The sequence below is a fragment of the Balaenoptera acutorostrata genome, chromosome 18 (assembly GCF_949987535.1).
Source record: "Balaenoptera acutorostrata chromosome 18, mBalAcu1.1, whole genome shotgun sequence".
Classification (NCBI taxonomy): domain Eukaryota; kingdom Metazoa; phylum Chordata; class Mammalia; order Artiodactyla; family Balaenopteridae; genus Balaenoptera; species Balaenoptera acutorostrata.
Window position 1 is genome coordinate 8,649,285 of NC_080081.1, and position 19,384 is coordinate 8,668,668.

At 45.0% G+C, this 19,384-nt stretch overlaps 1 protein-coding gene and 1 non-coding gene across 4 annotated transcripts in view; one reads left to right on the top strand and one right to left on the bottom strand.

The window, feature by feature from the left end:
* TPP2 (tripeptidyl peptidase 2) overlaps positions 1–10,450 on the bottom strand; it is a 69,420-nt gene extending 58,970 nt beyond the window's left edge. For all 3 annotated transcript variants that reach the window (XM_057532877.1, XM_057532875.1, XM_057532878.1), the window contains exons 1-2: positions 10,206–10,450; positions 3,952–4,080 (exon numbers count right to left, since the gene is read on the bottom strand). In XM_057532877.1, coding sequence (XP_057388860.1) covers positions 3,952–4,080; positions 10,206–10,370 — 294 coding nt within the window. In that variant the 5' untranslated portion in view covers positions 10,371–10,450. The remainder of the gene's footprint in view (positions 1–3,951; positions 4,081–10,205) is intronic.
* A 4,830-nt stretch (positions 10,451–15,280) lies between these two features.
* On the top strand, positions 15,281–15,387 carry LOC114235839 (U6 spliceosomal RNA). Its single transcript, XR_003621930.1, has one exon. It is a non-coding gene; the product is annotated as a U6 spliceosomal RNA (small nuclear RNA).
* Positions 15,388–19,384: the final 3,997 nt, after the last annotated feature.

Consider the following 19,384-nt stretch of genomic DNA (forward strand, 5'->3'; position numbering starts at 1 on the left):
TGATCTTAAACTGGCAGAAGAATTAGACATTAACCGTCAGCAGTTTACGGGCTATTTGGAAGAAGCAGAAGTAGAATACAGCTATTTAACTCACTTTAAAGCAAGGTTAAATCAAAGAAACTTGAAGACTTTACTGTGCTGCTTTCTGAAAACTGTACTAAAGAGTTCTGAGAGATCCCACTAGCTAGAATCCCAGTGACTAACAACATTATTCTTTTTAATGACTACTGCAAAATATGTGAACACCTGCACATGCTTGAAAAACAATTAACTGAACGTGTGTGTAGCCATGGTCTGTGTATGGCTGGAGAAGGGAAGTGTAACCAAGACGACGGCTGGAAAGCTGGTATGAGGACCACTTAGTCCCCCGCTGCCTACCCCACATCCTGCACGAAGCTGACGAGAGACGGCTGGGATGGGAACTCTCTAGAGAGGCCTGTGGAGCAAAGGGGAGAGATGAGACACAGTGAAGAGTCTGCAAGAAATCTCCCCTGGTGCCTTTCAAGGCTCAGGTCCCCGGATGCTGATGGCCAGGCTTCTCTCTCACTCCTCCGCCCCCAAACTCCAGGCCAAACAGGCGAAGGTCCTCTTTGAGGTAACTGGGCATCTCAATGGAAAAAATATACCATATACGGAGATTCTGGGGCCTCCCATGATAGTATCGTGACCCTACAGTGAGACCCACACCACAGACTCTCCACAAGCAGAGAACTTCCAATCACCTTTCATGTGCCACTAAATCAGAGACAGCTGGGGTGAGGGGACACCCAAGGAAAAGCGCTCACGTCAAAAGCAAAGCACAAGGAAGAACAGGCAGGGGAAGGAGGAGGAGGGTCAGGAGGAGGTGAAGAAAAAAGGAGAGCAAGATCAGGAGGGAGAGTGAGAATGGGAGGAAGCAGAAGGTGAGTAAAACGAAGAGGAACAGAAGAAATAACGAGACAAAACTTTTCAAGACAATGATATTCTCACAGATAAAACGCTGTACACATGATACAAAAATGTGCTCTGAGGGAACATGACAGACTTCTGCAATTAAAAACTGGCAATATTCAATACATGAGTTAGAAGAAAATGTTGAGAAAATCTTGGAACTCTCTCAGGAAGGAAAAAAATCAAACAAAAGCAATGAAGAAAAGGTAAAAAACATAAGAAAATTGGAGGATCAACTAAAGAGGTCAGTGTCCACTTAACAGGAGTCCCAGATAAAAGAACAGCAAAAAAGTGGGAGGAAGTAACCCAAGAGACAATGCAAGAAAATTTCTCAGAAATGAAGGACCAGAGAGTTAAACCCTCTTCTTCCACTTTTAATTCTACAGAAAAAGTCTAAAACTAGGGGGGAAAAATTAAGAATAAAAAGTATTTTAGCTTGTCATTTAAAACTCTGAAGATAATGTATCAAAGCCTTAACCCTGGTTGAGCAGGAATTGGTGGTGAACCATGGAAAGGGGACTGAACTTTTCTTTAGAAGCCTTGTAGAAGGTTCTTTAAACTATGTAGACATATTGGATACAATTAAAAATTAAATTAAAAAAACTCACTATACTGATGGGCTGAGAACAGTTAATAGCACAGCTAAGGAAATATATCACCAAGTTGAGAAAGGATGTAAATACCAATCTATCAATTCTCTGATCTTACTTCACAGCCGTGTTATACGACACACTAATTCTACCTTTAAACACTAGTAACATTACAAGTGTGGATGGTTTATCTAGAGCATGGGCTACAACTATTCAAAAATAGATTTTTGAGATACTATTGATACTTTATATGATTCTAAATCTGCCTGACTAAGAATGCTCTCTAGTTTCCCAGAGTACCGTAACTCACAGGAATCCCATGTTTCTCTTTGAAACATACTCTAAATAACAAGGTTGACTTGGGAAAGACAGGCAAAACTAGAGCAATTCGGATGTGCAGAAAGTCATTTCCCTGCAGTGTTTCTTTTTAAAGCACGTGGTGCCTCTGTCAGCTTGGGCGGCCGTAAGAAAACACCACAGACTGGGTGGTTTAGGAACAGACATTTGTATGCTCACAGTTCTGAAGGAGCACGAGATCAGGGTGCTAGCCTGGTCGGATTCTGGTGAGACGCCCTTCCTGGCCTGCAGGCATGGCTGTCTCATGGTGTCCTCACAGAGCAGACAGCAAGCAAGCTCTCCCTTGAAAGGGCACTTATCAAGGCGCTAATCCCATCACGAGGGCCCCTCCCTCATGACCTCATCTAACTAGCACTAATCACCTCCCAAAGGTCCCAGCTCCTACTACCATCACATTGGGTGTTAGGGCTTCAACATATGGATTCAGGGGGTCACACATGCAGTCCACAACATGCAGAAAAAGAAGCAAAACTGGGATATGAATGCCTGCCATCTGCCTGTGACAGGCAGATTCCACCTTAGAGAAGGCGGAACTGTGAACATAAGGAGATATTACTCCTGTGATTATGTTATGGGAAGTAATATGGCAAAGGTGAAGGGCTTTTTCAGATGCAATTAAGGTCCCTAATCAGGTGACTGAGTTCTTCAAAAGGAGAGTGCCCTGGTGGGCCTGACCTAATCAGGCAAGTTCTTTAAAAGAGAGACTGGGGCCACCCCCGAGGTCACAGAGATTCTCCTGCTGGCCTTGAAGAAACACGCTGTCATGAATGAATTCTCCCAACAACAAGGTGAACCTCGAAGACGATTCTGAGCCTCAGTTGAGACCACAGTCCCAACCAACACCTGACTGAGGTCTTGTGGGACCCTGAACAGAGAACCACAAAAAGTCGCGCCCAGACTCCTGACCCACAGAAACTGTGAGATAGTAAATTTAGGAACGTATGTGGTAAGCTGCCGTTTGTGTTTATTTGTTGTGCAGCACAGAAAACTAATACACTGCTGTGACGATCTTACCCGAGAGACAAGGTCTAAACATGATTCAGATAGATGGTAAAAGATGGGAAGTTAAATATAGCTCTTTAGATATCTAAATAACCACAAATTTACCTTCCAAACTAATTCTGCTTATTGTTTGAAAAGATAAGAGTACTGAAACACAATCAAATTCTTGCCATCTAACAAACCCATTAGCTAATATCTCATGAACTGCTTTATGTTTGTTTCCTAATCATCTTTCATGTTAGCTTACCCCAGCCTTTCTACCAAGTACATGGAATAAGACAAGGTCAGGTATTTAAGTCCACAAATATTAAAGCCTAAATATTTTAAGTTCAAGTTCCCAGAAGGGAAAAGCAGAAGGCAAAACTACATTCTCATCACTTTTCCCACCTTTCCACTTAAACCTTAAAATTTTTAGAATTCAGCAGCCATACTGGGGAAAAAAAAAAAAATCCCAATTCCAAGCCCACTATCAAACAACAAAAACAGTAACTTCCACCAAGATGGACCCTAAGGGTCTACACCACCTGGTACCCATGCCCTTGTAAAATCCCCTCTCTGTAAGCATGTGCTGGATCTACTGACTCACTTCGAATGAAAAGAACATGGCAGAGGTAATGGGCATCACTTCCAACATCATTTTATAAAGGGACCAGAGCCTCCACCTGGGCTCTCTCTGACTGCTCACCAGGGGGAAGGCAGCTGAACGCCGTGAAGCAGCCGCATGGAGAGGCCCATGTGCTGAGGAACCAAGCCTGCCAGTAACCACAAATTCCCCTTCCCCAGCCACATCGAGCCTTCAGATGAAATCACAGCCCTGGCCGACAGTTAGCAAGCTCAGGAGAGATCTTGAACAGAGGCACCCAGCTAAGTCACACCCAGATTCCCGACTCACAGAAACTGTAAAATAACAAATGTTTGTTGTTTTAAAGCACGAAGTTTTGAGGTGATCTGTTATACGGCAACAGGTAACTAATACCATACCATGAAATGTAAGGTAAAAACGTAAAATGCTTTGAGGTGATAGTACAAAAAAAAAAAGAAAAAAAGTCAATAAAAAGATAAAAGCTCCAACCTTAAGCACTCTTCCTGAAAGACCAATAATTTCACCATCTTTTGGCTCTACCACTGTAGCAGTGTTCACATCACCACTTCCTGTTGTGTCAATGATATCAATGATTTTCGGTCTTCCATCAGTTGTAACCTGAAAATTAAGAGACAATTAACATATGAATTACAGATTTTAGTTTTTATCCTTAAAGCAATGCCAGCTCCCGTATGTGTGTGTGTGCATGCACATGTACCCATACCTAAAATAGCCTATAAAATCTGCATTCAATTTAAAAAGAGAACTGAATCGTTTTAAGCCAAAAGCCTGACAGATACTAACGAGAAGATTTAGTCACAGAAAACAGCACAGAATCCTTCAAGTGGTTTCATGTGTTCAGGTAGATACTTCTTGAGCACTTACCACAGGCCACACTCTGTTAGGTGTCAGGAGTACTGCAATGATCAGTACACAGAATTCCTGACCTCACACACTCTGTGTTACATGGACTCAATAAACAAGTCAAATATATAACATGTCAGATGGTAATCACCACTACGAAGAAAATCAAGCAGGGAAAGGAGACAGGTGGTATGGGGCTTTCAATACTAATTAGGCTGGTCAAGAAAGGTATCACGGAGAAGTTAACATTTGAGAAAAGGTCTGAAGAAGGTGAGTTTTTGGCTGGACAAAACTTTAAGGGGAAAATGTTTAAAAACATTTCATTACTGGAGGCCACACTAACACTCAAACTTCTTAAATCAAGTTCAAACTTAGCACTCAAACTTGTCTCTCCCCAGGCCTTGCCATCTCAGGAAGCCAACACACACCCAGTTGCTCAAGCCAGAAACTTATAGAGTCCTCAGATTCTTTAGTTTATGCCTCACAGCAAATCTCTCAGAAGTCCTCTTCTTCTACCTCTGAGGTACAGTTCAGACCCACCTTCCCTTGATTTTTCACTGCTGGTGTCCTGAACCCCTCCGCCACCGTCACTTCCTGCTCATAAGGTGATGCCGGCTCCCGGGAGGCCCTCCACGAGCAACAGTAAAGCGAGCCGGGCCGTGCCGGTCCTCCAGTGAACACCCTCCGTGGGCTCACAGAGCTCGGGACCGGACCCGGCCCAGGGTGCCAGTCACTCCCGCCTCTGGCCACCTGGTCTCCTTTCAACTCCTCAGATGAGGCCACCTTCCTCCTGCCTCACGACTTTCCGCGCCAGGTCCTTCTGCTGGGAATTCTCTGTTTCTTCAGTTGTTCCACAGGCATCCCAGCTTCACCTTTCCATGTTCTAGTAAAATGTCGCCCCCTTCAGAAAGGCCTCCCTGATGGTCTCATTTAAGTGCCTGTCATCCTAAGCCTGATTTCTCTTTCTCACTGTACCTTGTTTCCTTCACAGAACTTAACTCAATTCGTAATTACAGTTTGTGGCTCTTTACCTGTTTGCACTATCAGAAGATAAGGTCCATAAGGGCAACGGCTATGCCTATTTCATTCACCAAACTACCCCACACCTAGCAGTACCTGTTAGGTACTCAAGGCCTATGGGATTGTTGGATGGCCTGACACGAATTACTTAGCATTAAGATTGATTTTCCTCAGCTGTGGTTTCTTGGCCAGCCCCAGACTTTCATTTGGGCCATGCTGACTGCTACAGCTAACAGTAATACTGAATATCCTCATTGTCTTTGTGGGAAAAACCATTTTGGGGCTCTTTCTGGGCTAGCTTTGCAAAGGGAACTTGCAGCATTCAAGATATACGTGCTGAGTTACCAGCAGGAATCAGGTACGGAGACACAAAAAATACAGAAAAATGAAGATTCCCCCCCCCCCACCCTCAAGAGAGAAACAGGAATGTAAAAAAATGCCTACAGTGTGACAAGAGTACAGCCTTCAGATTCCTTTTCCACCCGGAGAATTCCCCCTCTTTAAGATGAAGTGTAGTGTCCATCACTAGGCGTCTTTCTGGTCTCACGCCCTCCTCCCCAACACCAACTGCAGTGTCCTCAGAGCCCTGCAGTTAAGGTGTACCCGAAAGGAGGCGGGGGAATTCACTATGTGGAGGAAACAAACACACGTGTTTTTTTTCCGACAAGGCAAAACAAGGTGGTGGCTGGTGGATCCCGGATCTCACTCCAATCATCGACCAACTGGGGGCTGACAGCTCTGTCAGGGGCCGCACAGCTGTTATTTTTATGTATGGTAATTCATCAGCTGAATGTTTATTTCTGGGGGGCTGTCTATACTAGTAACAAGTATTCTAATATACTGAGAAGGCTCAAAATCATAATTAAACAAAAATCACTGCAGAAATCATACCAAACCCTGATAAAATTATGATAAGACTTAGATCAGGGGCTTCCCTGGAGGCCCGTGGTTAAGAATCCGCCTGCTAATGCAGGGGACACGGGTTCGAGCCCTGGTCCGGGAAGATCCCACATGCCGTGGAGCAACTAAGCCCGTGCACTGCAACTACTGAGCCCAAGTGCTGCAACTACTGAAGCCCATGTACCTAGAGCCCATGCTCCACAACAAGAGAAGCCACCGCAATGAGAAGCCCTCGCACCACAAGGAAGAGTAGCCCCCACTCACCGCAACTAGAGAAAGCCTGCACGCAGCAGCAACAAAGACCCAACGCAGCCAAATAAATAAATAAATAAATTTAAAAAAAAAGAAAGAAAAAAGAAAAGAGGACAGCAATATAGCACAATAAATAATAATGATAAGGACAGTGTCTAGGAAAGCATGTAAGAACACAAAAGCCAGCTTGGGGGAATCAGGAAAGGCTAACTGAAAGGGAGGTAATAAAACTTAAATTAATGGAGAGCACCCACTATTAGTAACCAAGTACATACCTATGATAACTTCCTTATTGTACTCCATTATATTTTAGTGAATGTAAAATTAGAAAGACTTTTACAGGACTACTTCCTCCTTCCCAAACTATTTATTCCCCATGAGGAAATTGCGGACATTATCACATATATACATTTTTTTTCCATTCAACACAAATTGTTACAAGCACATTTCATACAAAATGAATTTGGATATATGCTTTCAAGGAATTTTAACTGAACCAGGAAAAAGGTATATAAGCCGATATACTAAAATGAAACATTTTAGAGAATTCCCTGGCGGTACAGTGGTTAGGACTCCGCGCTTTCACTGCTGAGGGCCTGAGTGCGGCCAAAAAAAAAATAATTTTAAGTGCTACAGGATATGAAGAAAATTGCTAAGAGAGCAAACTAAGTAACTGTCACCAGGGACTGGGCCTTACTCCTCTTTGGACCCCCAGGTCCCAACACAGCGGTTGGCACATACACATAAATACACAGCGGGGGGCTGAGTTAATATCACTAGATATCCCCAAAGGTAACAGGTGAAGGCCCAGCTGGTCTTAAGGGATTAAGTAGGCATTTACAGGTGATTGTAGAAGGCCTGCAGGCAGATTAAACCCCACATGCAAAGGCATGTGTTGGGGAAAGACCTGGAACATCTGGGTGAGAGGAAAGCTGTGGAATGCTGTTGGTGGAAGCACAGGCGGGGTGCTTCAATGGTGGGGTGGAGTGGATGTGGACAGAAGAAGCGGTGGGACCGAGGCTACGCAAAGAGCTGGAGCTGAATGGCAAAGAGCCGTGCAAAGTTCAGATCCGGGGGTTTTAATGCAAAGACAACTGGGATGCCCAAATAGTTGTTTTATATTAAGCAAAGGTGTGATGGGTTGTTGTTTTTGTTGTTTTAAGGAAAGTAACTTTGGCAATGTGAAGGGTGACCAATGGCAGCCAAGAGACCCGCTGGCCACCGTGGGTTTATTTCCAGGTCCAGTCCAAGCCCCATCTCTTGTCCGCGAAGCCTGATTGCTGCAGCTCTCACTGGTCCCCTGATCAACCTCTGTTAACAGTTATCTGCAGGACTACATCATCTCTTAACGTAGAATGTTAGGGACCTGGCAGGTGCCTGAATATTTGCTGAGGAAAAGACTTAATCATTTATTTAATTACTCCTCCTCTCATGCTGGCCACCCTCTACATTTAACGAAGCCTACAGGCCATCACAAAAGAGAACTGGGCCCAAGGCCGTCACTGAAGAATGGGACTAGAATGGGACTCCCCACTGTGTTCCTGAAAACTCTCCCTTGCACCCCTAGTCCCCTACTCAGACACCATCTGCCTTTCCAAATGTCCAGTTCAACCTCCTCTTCCTATTTCACTCTTTCCTTCCACTTTATTTCTATCCACCTTCTTATCTTAATGATGTACACACACATGTACAAAATACATTTGTTAAAGGTAAAGGGGGGAAAAAAACCTTAAAAATTCACTCATGTTTGCAAGCCACCTTAGTGAAGTTCTTTCAGATGGCCATGTTTAGGTCAATCTCTCAGAGTTCAAGTTGTTAGAAGATAAGAGTTATGTTTTCATTTTACTTCAAACATGTTGTTGCTCAAACATTTATGATTACATGCACATAATATCTAATGCGTATTTATCCTTCAGAGAGATGGTGATTCAAGATCCAGCATAAACTCCCTCTACTAAATAGCCTTGCTTAAAAAAATCAGTGTTTGTTTAACACTTTTCATGAGCACTTTAAGAAGTCACATGTAATTGATCGCCTCAATTTTCAGAGCAACACTGTGGGATGAGAATTTCTGCTACTTTACAGAGAGAGTAACGGAATCATTTGATAAGCAGGTCTGGGGAATTCTACAAAAGCATTTTTACTGAGACACTTCTCCTCCAAACTCTTCTGATCCCCTTATTATCCTGACAAAAGAGCCAGTGAACCACTTACCCAGCTGTTCTCCTCCCACTTATCCCTATAAAAAGTAAACACACACCACACCAGAATGGAAACCATTACTGCCCTGTAATGAAGCCTCAATGAGGTGATAGCCGTCACTGCTGTAAGCCTTCGGAGTTCTTAAGAAAACTGGACCACCAGAGCTACCAGGAGGGAAGGCATCACCTGCTCCCCTTCTGACGCACCAGAGCTGCCTGGCAGGGCCACCATGAGGTGTGCTGCGCTTCAGAGTGCTGCTGAAGAATGAACAGAAGGGAGCAACATTCCTAGAGAGATTCTCTACAGAGTCGGCCAGACCGGGAACCAGACTGGTTCCCTTTTCCCTCAGCATTACATCCTAACTTCCAAAATACTACCTCAGTTATAAGAGAGCACAATAAGGGATGCAGAGGAGGGAGAGGCATGGGGGAGGAGGAGAATTATTAAACTTCAGGGTTTTAAGAAATACAGGGGAAAGACTGATACAAGGAAGAGATCAGCATACAGGAGGATTAGCCAGGTTAGACATTTGGGAGACGAGTCTTGAACAACTGCAATTCTGTTTATTGCTGGGTTTCGGTGTAAGGCTCAGGCTACTAAATTTACAAACGTCAAACTTTGAAGACTTTAATGAGAATGCTTTCAACAGAGAGACACATTTTAAAAAATTACCTTTCGGCATGGTACCTTGATCTAACGATTTCAAAGGTGGCTAAGGCAAAACAAAATAACTTTAAAAAATCATGAAGTATGTTGTCTTACATTTTGAGGCTGAAAAAAAAAAATACGGAAGCATAATTCAATGCAGTCTGAAGAGTTCGCCAAAAACAAAGTTGGGTTCTTCTTTATATCAAAGACTAAGCCATGCGTTTCACTGACCCTAAACAAGTACACTGCGGAAGAGGGTTAAAAATAGAATACATAAAACTACCAGAGGAAACAATTCCGGAAGTTGACCGAGTTATCTTCTTGAAAGCCGGCTTTCGTGTTTCAAGATAAACTACTCCTCCCCAAACCAAACCTCCCGAACGACAGCAAAAAAATGAAGTTCTGATAGGTCATTTGCCCCTTCCCTGTTTCCTTCCCACCCCCGGCTCCCATGAATAACAAAACAGTAAAATCCTCGTTTGCAAATAACAGGCACCGGCCGGTCGGTGCCCAAGACACGAGGCACCCGCGGAAGAAGGCGGTGTGCTGGGCAGAAGCCCGAGGGCCCGGGCCTGGAGGCGCCTGGGTAGGAAAGGGCTTCCTGGTCGACCGGCGGCCCCGGGCGCCCCGAGCAGCCGCTTTTGTTTGGGCCGGGATCAGGGCCCAGCCGGGGCGCCCGGCCGCCGGCCCCTCGCACCCCGCCCCCCGCCGGGCCCTCCGCCTCCTCCCGGCGGCTCCCGCTCGGCCGCAGAGCGGGCTTCGGCCTGCGAGGCTCCGACGCCGCGTCCCCTCTGCGTCCCCGGCCCGGTGGCCGGCCGCCCGCGCCCCCGCGCCCGGGCCCTCGGCGGCTGCCGCACCTGCATGCCCGGAGCCCCGGGGTCGACCCCCGTGTCCAGGACGGCGATGAGCACCCCCCGACCGTCATACTCCGGGTAGCGGCAGAGGAAGGACGCGGCCCCGGTCTCCTTCTTCGGGAGGAGGCCGTGGAAAGGGAAGGGCTCCTCGTTCGCAGCGGTGGCCATGGACGCAAGCTGGAAAGCGAAGAAGAGGCAAACTGCCAGCCTGCGCGCGGACGAGCGGCGCGAGGACACCCGGGCGGCCGCGGGCCTGGGCGGGGGCGAGGGGCGGGGCCAGCCGCCGGCCAATCCCGGCCCGCCAGGGAGAGGCGGCCAATCACGCGCTGCTACGTAAGCCAACGGCGCCGCTCTCTGGAGCTGGGCCCGAGTGTTGCCCGGGCCGCAGAGAAGGAGGCGGAGTCGGAGGCGTTGTTGGAGGCTTCAGTTTTCGAACCTGGGGTCTTAAAGAGACTCGCGTTTGGGATTTTTAGGGGATGGCCGGCTCCCAGGCAAAGGGTCCGCGTGTTCTGGGCCGAAACACTCCTCCGGGGACGGGAAAGGAAATGGGCTGCCAGTCTGTTGTAGCAGGTACCTCCCGCTGGCAAGCGATGGTTTCCGAACTTGTGGTTGTGGACTAAACTTTTCGGTCAGCTGCTGCAGGATCCCCGGTTGACCCGAGGAAAGCGAGCCAACTCACTCTCGCTAAACCCCTAGGAGTGTCGGATTTTGGCGAAATGCCGGTACAAAAATTTTTGAGAGGGAGTTCTTTGATTCAGTGGTGTAGGGATTGTGTTCCCCTTTCTCGAGTGTGTCCCTTTGATGGGGGACGGGGGGCGCGTATAGGGTGGGGATGGGCCAGAGCTGCAATCAACAGGAAGTGGGTTGTTGGCCTTTCAGTCGGCCTCGTAGCCAGTAACAAATACCAGCCTGAAGTGGGCCCCTCCTATCCTCATTGCTCACCCTGGGCTTCCGGGATTTCTGAAAAACATTCTTTTTTTTTTTTTTTCCCACTCTCTCTTTAAATTGATGTTCCTGGTTGGTCCTGAAGGTTCTGAAGGTTCTCCACTCAGTTATCGAGCCATAATTTGCAGTTTTTCAGATTAACAGTGGCGTCTATCAATTGCTCCGTGCTGCACTAGTGGCCCTTAATGATCTTTCTGTCTGTATTCTTGCCAGGGTAATCTTAGTGTTTTGTGTGGGTGTGCCAGCGACCCCTTTGGCAATCCGGCGGGGCTTATGGACACCTCAGAACAATTTTAAACTCATAAAATGTAATATATAGAATTACTCCGGAAATTATGTTGAAATAGTTATCAAAATATGAAAACCAGCTTTATTATATAGCAAGTATTATACATATAGTTATATGTATGCTTCTTTGCATGAAATAACCGGAGCTAGCGCCAAATCTAAAAAGCTCCCATAATTTCAAAATAGTAAAGAGCATAAATAGTATTTTGAGACACCTGTAACGTACTGTGATAAACATTTTTATTGGTGAAACAGTAACAAACAGTAAGTGCTGATACCAGTCTGGTTATTACCTACATCTGTAATTGAAGGGAACATTTAATTAAACGGTTAGTGGAAGTAAGGATGTATTTTTTTTTTTTCCTACTCAAGTTTTTGAACCCCTCAGATTCTATCATGGACTCCAGGTTAAGAATGCTTGGTGTAAAGGGAAATCCTATGTACACGAGTTTCCAATCCATAGGATTGGGAGATTCTCCACTAAATCTCAAAAATTACTGTAATGGCTGTGCAATTTCTTTGAATTCATTACTGGTCCATTTCTTCTATTCCATAAGTCTTAGAGAAGCATGTTCTCTTTAGTGGAGAGGAAATGGAGAATAGTTAATGTTTTCTTTCCTACTACCAACTGTGTTTATGTTACCTCTAGAAAAGGGCTTAAAATTAATGGTAAAGAAAAGACACACTCAGAAGATATTCAAATAGAACATGTAGTGACAGAATGGAATAGCTTCCAGTTTCAAAGGAACCGGTAGTCCAGTCGCTTCATTTTACAGATGAGGAGCAAAGGTAGACAGGTTTACTGACTGCCATGGGTTTTGAAACGGAGTTAGTGAGAAAGCTGGATTTCTGTTCTCATAGTCTGCCCCCAGTGTTTTCTTTTTTTTTTTTTTTAATTTATTTTTGGCTGTGTTGGGTCTTCATTTCTGTGCGAGGGCTTTCTCTAGTTGCAGCAAGCGGGGGCCACTCTTCATCGCGGTGCGCGGGCCTCTCACTATCCTGGCCTCTCTTGTTGCGGAGCACAGGCTCCAGATGCGCAGGCTCAATAGTTGTGGCTCACGGGCCTAGTTGCTCCGCGGCATGTGGGATCTTCCCAGACCAGGGCTCGAACCCATGTGCCCTGCATTGGCAGGCAGATTCTCAACCACTGCGCCACCAGGGAAGCCCTCTGCCCCCAGTGTTTTCTACCACACCTGTTGTGCTCTCCGACCAGAGTGTCACCCAATGAATGGATGGTGAATGAACTGTTCATTGTGAAACCAAAGTGGCAGACTTTTTATTAGACTCCTATAACAATGTTCTTTAAAAAAAAAAATTTTTTTTTTTACAGCTCCCATAAAAATGTTTTAGAAAAATTACATACCCTCTTGTATAGTTTTAATATAACTTTTGAAATTTGTCATCATACGTTCAAGAAATTATAAAGGATGTGATATCTGGCATTTTATAAATATTGACATTCTTTAATGAAACTTCTACATCATTCATTTAAATATAGCCAGTTGAATGTTATTCTTTGATATCTGCCATTCTATTTATATACCTGAACATACTCCATTTAAAATCAGATATTTGACATCACTATTTCTTCTTGAAATTTTATTAACTTTCTACACAGAATTTTATCCTAATGTAATTTACATTTATGATGGAAAGTCCTACTGATCATTTATTATTATCTGCAACAAAAATATGTATGTTAATATTTAATTTAAAATTTTTTCCTGGGATCAAAGTGTTAAAATTTTCCTTTTGGATTATCTTTCAATTATTGGAAAGTTGATCAAAAGGACATAAATAAATCTTAAGCTTTGATAAATATTTGATTAAGATAAAAATTACAGAACAAAAAGAAAATTTTTATTGAAAATGCAGTTCTTAAAAAGATGCATGTTTCGGGGCTTTGATGAAAGGTTTTACTGACAGTTTTTCAAATCGTCCCTTTATTTGATGCCCAAGAAGCTATTCCACCTGAAGGTGATACACGATAGTAAGATGCCTTTTTTTTCTAGGAAGCTGGAGACCCAGCTGTGAAACAGGTGCAAAGGGGAGGCGGTATGTCCTCCCATCACAGGCACGTCTTCAAGCAGATAAGTTTGGAAAAGAGTAGATAGGACATGTAAGCCTCTGGAAATTGATCATATTGAAATTATCCATGACTTTAAACCACAGTTTGAAGACCACTGTTTTATAAAACCCCTGAAATCACTTTAACTCAATACGAAGTCATTTACTCTTTGTCTTCCAGCCACAGTATTCTCCACATTCTGCGTTTACACCTCCTCCTCTCTGGATTTAATGACATTGCCAGCTAAGGGAACGCTCGCAGTGCCAAGTCCGTTTGCGCAACTTGACAAACAGTTTGACAGTTCATTGGCTTTCAGAAGAAAACAATGAAGATATAGATAAATACAACTAGGGCTTAGGAATGGGGAGGAGGAGGAGGAAGGGGATGTCAGGACACAACAGGGTCAGCAGACCGGGGCATCCTATGTGGGGTAAAGTAATAGGCTGGATGCACGCACCCTCCCACACAGCGTTGTTCGGAGTGGGAAGGGCAGAGCAGGGTGTTCCCGAGGGCCACCTCCCTTCCCCATCACCTGCCGGGTGGGAGGCCGCGCGCCAGTGCAGAGGTGCGGGCTAAGGCATCGCTTCCCATGAGTCACTTCCTTTGTAGCTATTGCGGCACCGTATCCTTTAGAGAATATTCTTTAATCAAGCATCCGAAACTGCGCAGAGATTGGGAAAGCGTCAGCGTGTCCCAGAGGCCGGGCGTAGAAGTCCTGCGCAGCGTCAGCAGCGAGGCCACTCCTCCCGTGGCTGCTCCCAGGCGGTGATGGAGGGAAGCAGGAACGCTAGGGCCGGGCCGTTCCTGGGCGATGAGGAACTTCCGTGACAGCAGATTTGGGCTGCAGGACTCCCCCGCGGCTTTGCCAAGCCTCCCCTAGGCTGCGTGGCACCCAGCCTTTGCTTTCCTCTTCTTTTCTCAGGGTCTAACTTGCCTCGCGGCCTGATGGCCCTCCCAGCCTTTGGTGGACCCTTGACTATTTTACCTTACACAGGCATTTCCCCCGATAGAATCCTTGCTCCTTTAAGCCAGCCTTGGCACTTGCTTCTCGGAGGACCCGGACTAAACTAGTTCACACCGAACTGAGATTCAGGTGCTTCAAACTTCACCACTGCTGCCCCCTGGAGACCAAGGCCGTTATTACCATTCCTATCAAATATGCCGGCTTCCTAGCATTCTCCAGTGCAAAGCCAGACGGACAAAGGTATTTGGCAAAGCTTAAATCACATGCCTGCGTTTAGCTGTAAAGGAGGCTGGGAGATTAAGTTGTGACTTCTTGCATGGGTAGACAGGACTGATAATGTAGGAAATTCTATCAACATAGAAAGGCCTTTCAAAAGATGCCTCTTAATTCAAAAGATTTGTTAATTATACCAAATAGCTACTTTGCTAACATATATATATATCTATAATATATCCATTTAGCCTTAAGACTTACATGATTCTAAATACTTTAGATCATGCTTACTGTCCTCTCACTTTCTATCTACCTCCAAACTAAATTAAACATTATAGCACAGTTCCAGGTCCTTGAACCTTCAATAGCAAAATGATAAACTAGGCAATTTGGACCAAGACTCCTGCTGAGAGTAATCAGAAAAACTGGACAACACATGAAAAAGTATACTCATCGGCAAAAGAGGGCTAACAGTGTGGTGAAGAACTTCTGGAGCAGATGTAAACTCAGAAACTTGAGCCTAACATTTGGGACAGCCTTGCCTTTCAGGGCAAAGGGAAGTGGGGAGAAAATCCTGAAAAATTAGAAAAGTGAAGGCCAGTGCTCACTTCAGCAGCACATAAACTAAACTTGGAACGATACAGAGAAGATTAGCACGGCCCCTGTGCAAGGATGACACACAAATTCGTGAGGCGTTCCATATTTTTGACCTAAATGGGAAGGAAATCCAAAAAAGAGGGGACATATGTATACGTATAGCTGATTCACTTTGCTGTACAGCAGAAACTAACACAATGTTGTAAAGCAACTATACTCCAATAAAAAAATAAAAAAAAAAAAGTGAAGGCCATGAGCCAGTGAGGTGGGCCTTGTCAGATGGCCATTCATGTCTAACCAGTGCAAAAGTTGGTATTGGGGGGTGGTTGAGAGCTGGCTTTAGGAATCTGGAGATCTGAACTTTAGTCCTAGCTCTCTCTTGGTTTGTCGTTTTTAGACAAGGCAGTGAACCTCCCTGGACCTCAGTTTCCTTGTTTGCATGGGAAAGAGTTAATGGAACTTCTTTTGTAGCTACGGGGGTAGGGGATGGAGGAGGGATTTGAATCAATTTCAAAACAGTACGTTTTATGGTCAGTTAATATAAAAAAAGTATTAAAATATCCCCCAGGGCAGAGAAAGGTCATGTGCTCTTAGCATACTAAGGCTAGGGTTGTCAGTTCACGAGAAATAGAGTCAATGTTATATAAATAGGAGAAGTGTGAACTTTTCACACAGGAAAGATAGGTGCCTCACAAGCCATAGTAAAAGTCTCTCACTGTTTTCCTCTCTTCTGTGGGACCAGAGCTGCCCTTTCTCCCTTCCTGACAGCTCTGACCAGCTGTCCTTAGGAGCAGAGGCCATCCCTTCCTTCTACAGAATCCGTAGAATGTGGGTAGAATAGCAAATCCATTGGCTTCCAGAGGACATTGGAGCTGGTAGACTTACAGACACATGGAAAACGTGGTGGATGGGGCTTGATTATTTGTGTGGGTCGGGATGGTGTGTCCTGGGATAAGCATGGGGAGAGCTTAGGCAGAGAGGCTGCCCTCCATGCAAAGCACAAGCAGATGAGGAGCTCAGCCATGGGTGGCCACAGGCGCAAGTCCATGCCCCTCTCTGCAGCCTTCCCCAGCTGTGTTCACTGCCATCTTCAGTAAAACACCGATTGCCAAACACCTGATTGCCAGTCCAGGCTATGCTGTGGCAGCATGAAAGCCCACATTTCAGTGGTACAAAGGCAGTTTTCACCCGGGCTCCATCCCCACTCCAGCTCCACTGCGGGCTCTGCTCCAAGTTCCACCCAGTCTTGGAGTCAGGCTGGAAGAGCTGGCAGTCTCTGGAATGTTCCTGGTCACCACAGCAGGAAAATGAGAACATGGGGAAGCACGCACTTGATCTTAAAGCTTCCGTCACTCTGCTCACACTTCACCGGCTACGGCAGATCCCAGGGTCATGGCCACGTTCAACGGGGCAGAGAAACACAGTTCTATCATGGGCCCAAGGGAACAATAACTGGGATATTTGAATTGTCCTAATTACTACCAGAACCTCATTGATGTTCAAGACGTTTTCACTGTAGTGAAAGCTGGTTATGTGATGCCCAAAACAGAAGTGCTCCTCTCCCCCATGGTCAGTATCCCGTATGAACTGCCAGACAGACAGTGAGGACATCTATTCCTGGATGGCCACCTAGGGGGAGGCCCAGGATGGCAAATACTCCAGGTCGCCTCAGGGGAGCTAGAAATACATCTTAGGGTTTGGAAATAGAACATTCAGTTGGGGAGTTTGGGATTGACATGTACACACTGCTATATTTAAAATGGATAACCAACAAGGACCTACTGTATAGCACAGGGAACTCTGCTCAATACCCTGTAATAATCCAAATGGGAAAAGAATTTGAAAAAGAATAGATATATGTATATGTATAACTGAATCACTTTGCTGTACACCTGAAGCTAACACAACATTGTTAGTCAACGATACTCCAATATAAAATAAAAAGTTTAAAAAAAAAAGAAATAGAAGGGGTAGATTATGACTGCTAAGCTCAGATGGTTCTATCCTTCCAACTACATACCACCTAGCACAGGAGTGCTCGATAAATAGTTAACTACACCAGGTCCTCCTTGGGTAAAGAATTGTTCTGAAATAGCCAATTGCTTCTTACATGGCTTCTAATACAGAATACGTTCTCAACCTTTGTGTATTAGCCTAATTTAATCTTCAAGTTTGCACACTATTTGGTTATTACTGATTGCATTGTCTCTCGGGCTCTATTTATTTTTGGGGTTCTGATAAGTGAGAAAAGAAAATAATAGAAAAATAGAGTAACCTTATGGTTTCTACTACCATGGATAAATAGGAATGCCCAAGAAACATCTCAACTTGAAGAGTGTAAAATTCTCTAGACTTCTTTGTATTGTATATCTTTGCAGAAATGTTGCATGCATAAAAAGAATATGTGTGTATGTATGTGTACATATACTCTATGACTATACGTATGTATGTATGCATACATAAATGTGTAAATGTGTGTGAAAAAATATGATTCCTCTCTCCTTTTTTATATAAATGGTAACATACTGCACTGTCCTGTACCTTGTTTTTTTTTTCATTTTACACTATTTCCTGATGAATATTAGTATAGAGAATTATTTCTCTTTCTTCTTAATAGCTTCATACTATTCCTTTGCTTGTGTCATCATTTATTTAACATGTGAGTTAGTTTTATTTTTTATTTTTGGCTGCCTTGGGTCCTCGTTGCTGCGTGCGGTCTTTCTCTAGTTGTGGCGAGCAGGGGCCACTCTTCATTGCGGTGCGTGGGCTTCTTCTCATTGCAGTGGCTTCTCTTGTTGCGGAGCATGGGCTCTAGGCTCACGGGCTCAGTAGTTGCGGCTCGCGGGTTCTAGAGTGCAGGCTCAGTAGTTGTGGCACACGAGCTTAGTTGCTGCACGGCATGTGGGATCTTCCCGGACCAGGGCTCGAACCCGTGTCCCTTGCATTGGCAGGCAGATTCTTTTTTTTTTTTTTTTAATTTATTTATTTATTTTTGGCTGTGTTGGGTCTTCGTCTCTGTGCGAGGGCTTTCTCTAGTTGTGGCGAGCGGGGGCCACTCTTCATTGCGGTGCGCGGGCCTCTCACTGTCGCGGCCTCTCTTGTTGCGGAGCACGTGTTCCAGCTGCGCAGGCTCAGTAGTTGTGGCTCACGGGCCTAGTTGCTCCGCAGCATGTGGGATCTTCCCAGACCAGGGCTCGAACTGGTGTCCCCTGCATTGGCAGGCAGATTCTCAACCACTGTGCCACCAGGGAAGTCCCAAGTAAGTTAGTTTTTAAATCTCTTGTTTTGGAAATTGGAAATGGGTACTTCCTTGCCAGTACAATTGTTTCTGAAATGTAAACGTTTCAGGCCATAAAAATCTTCGGGGGGGGTGGGATGAATTGGGAGATTGGGATTGACATACATACTACTATGTATAAAATAGATAACTAATGAGAACCTGCTGTATAGCACAGGGAACTCTACTCAATGTTCTGTGGTGACCTTAATGGGAAGGAAATCCAAAAAGGAGGGGATATATGTCTACGTATAGCTGATTCACTCTGCTGTACAGTAGAAACTAACACAACATTGTAAAGCAACTCTACTCCAATAAAAAAATTTAAAAAAATCTTCAGTTCCTTTAGTTCTGACAAAGTCAGATTTCCATGCATAGCTATAGAAGTCTCACTCCTATCCTTGGAGGACTTCAGCCCCCAGTCCCTGCGAAGTGGGCAAGAAGGCTATACCCCACCTCCTTTCTGGCCGTAGGTGATGGGGCCAGGAGTGGTTCTTGTCCTGAGGCAGATGAAAGAAGCCCACGGGCATGTAGTGTGCGGTGGAGCGTTTGAGTGAGGTTCTTGAAAGCTGGGTCCTTGGGGCCCGCTGCTGGGGGGCTGAGAGCTCTCTTTAATCCAGAACTGCTCTATTCTCACACAAGCCCCGGCGCACCGAACTGCTGCTTTTGGTTTGATTCGTGATCCCTCTGTATCCTTATATTAAACATTCTTATTTGATATGCTTTGGAATTTTCTCTTCCTTAATCAAAAGAGCTTTACCTAGAACAGAGCCTATGTTGCTTATTTTGTTGCACCCATTCCTGATGTGTATTAGTTAGCAAACACATAC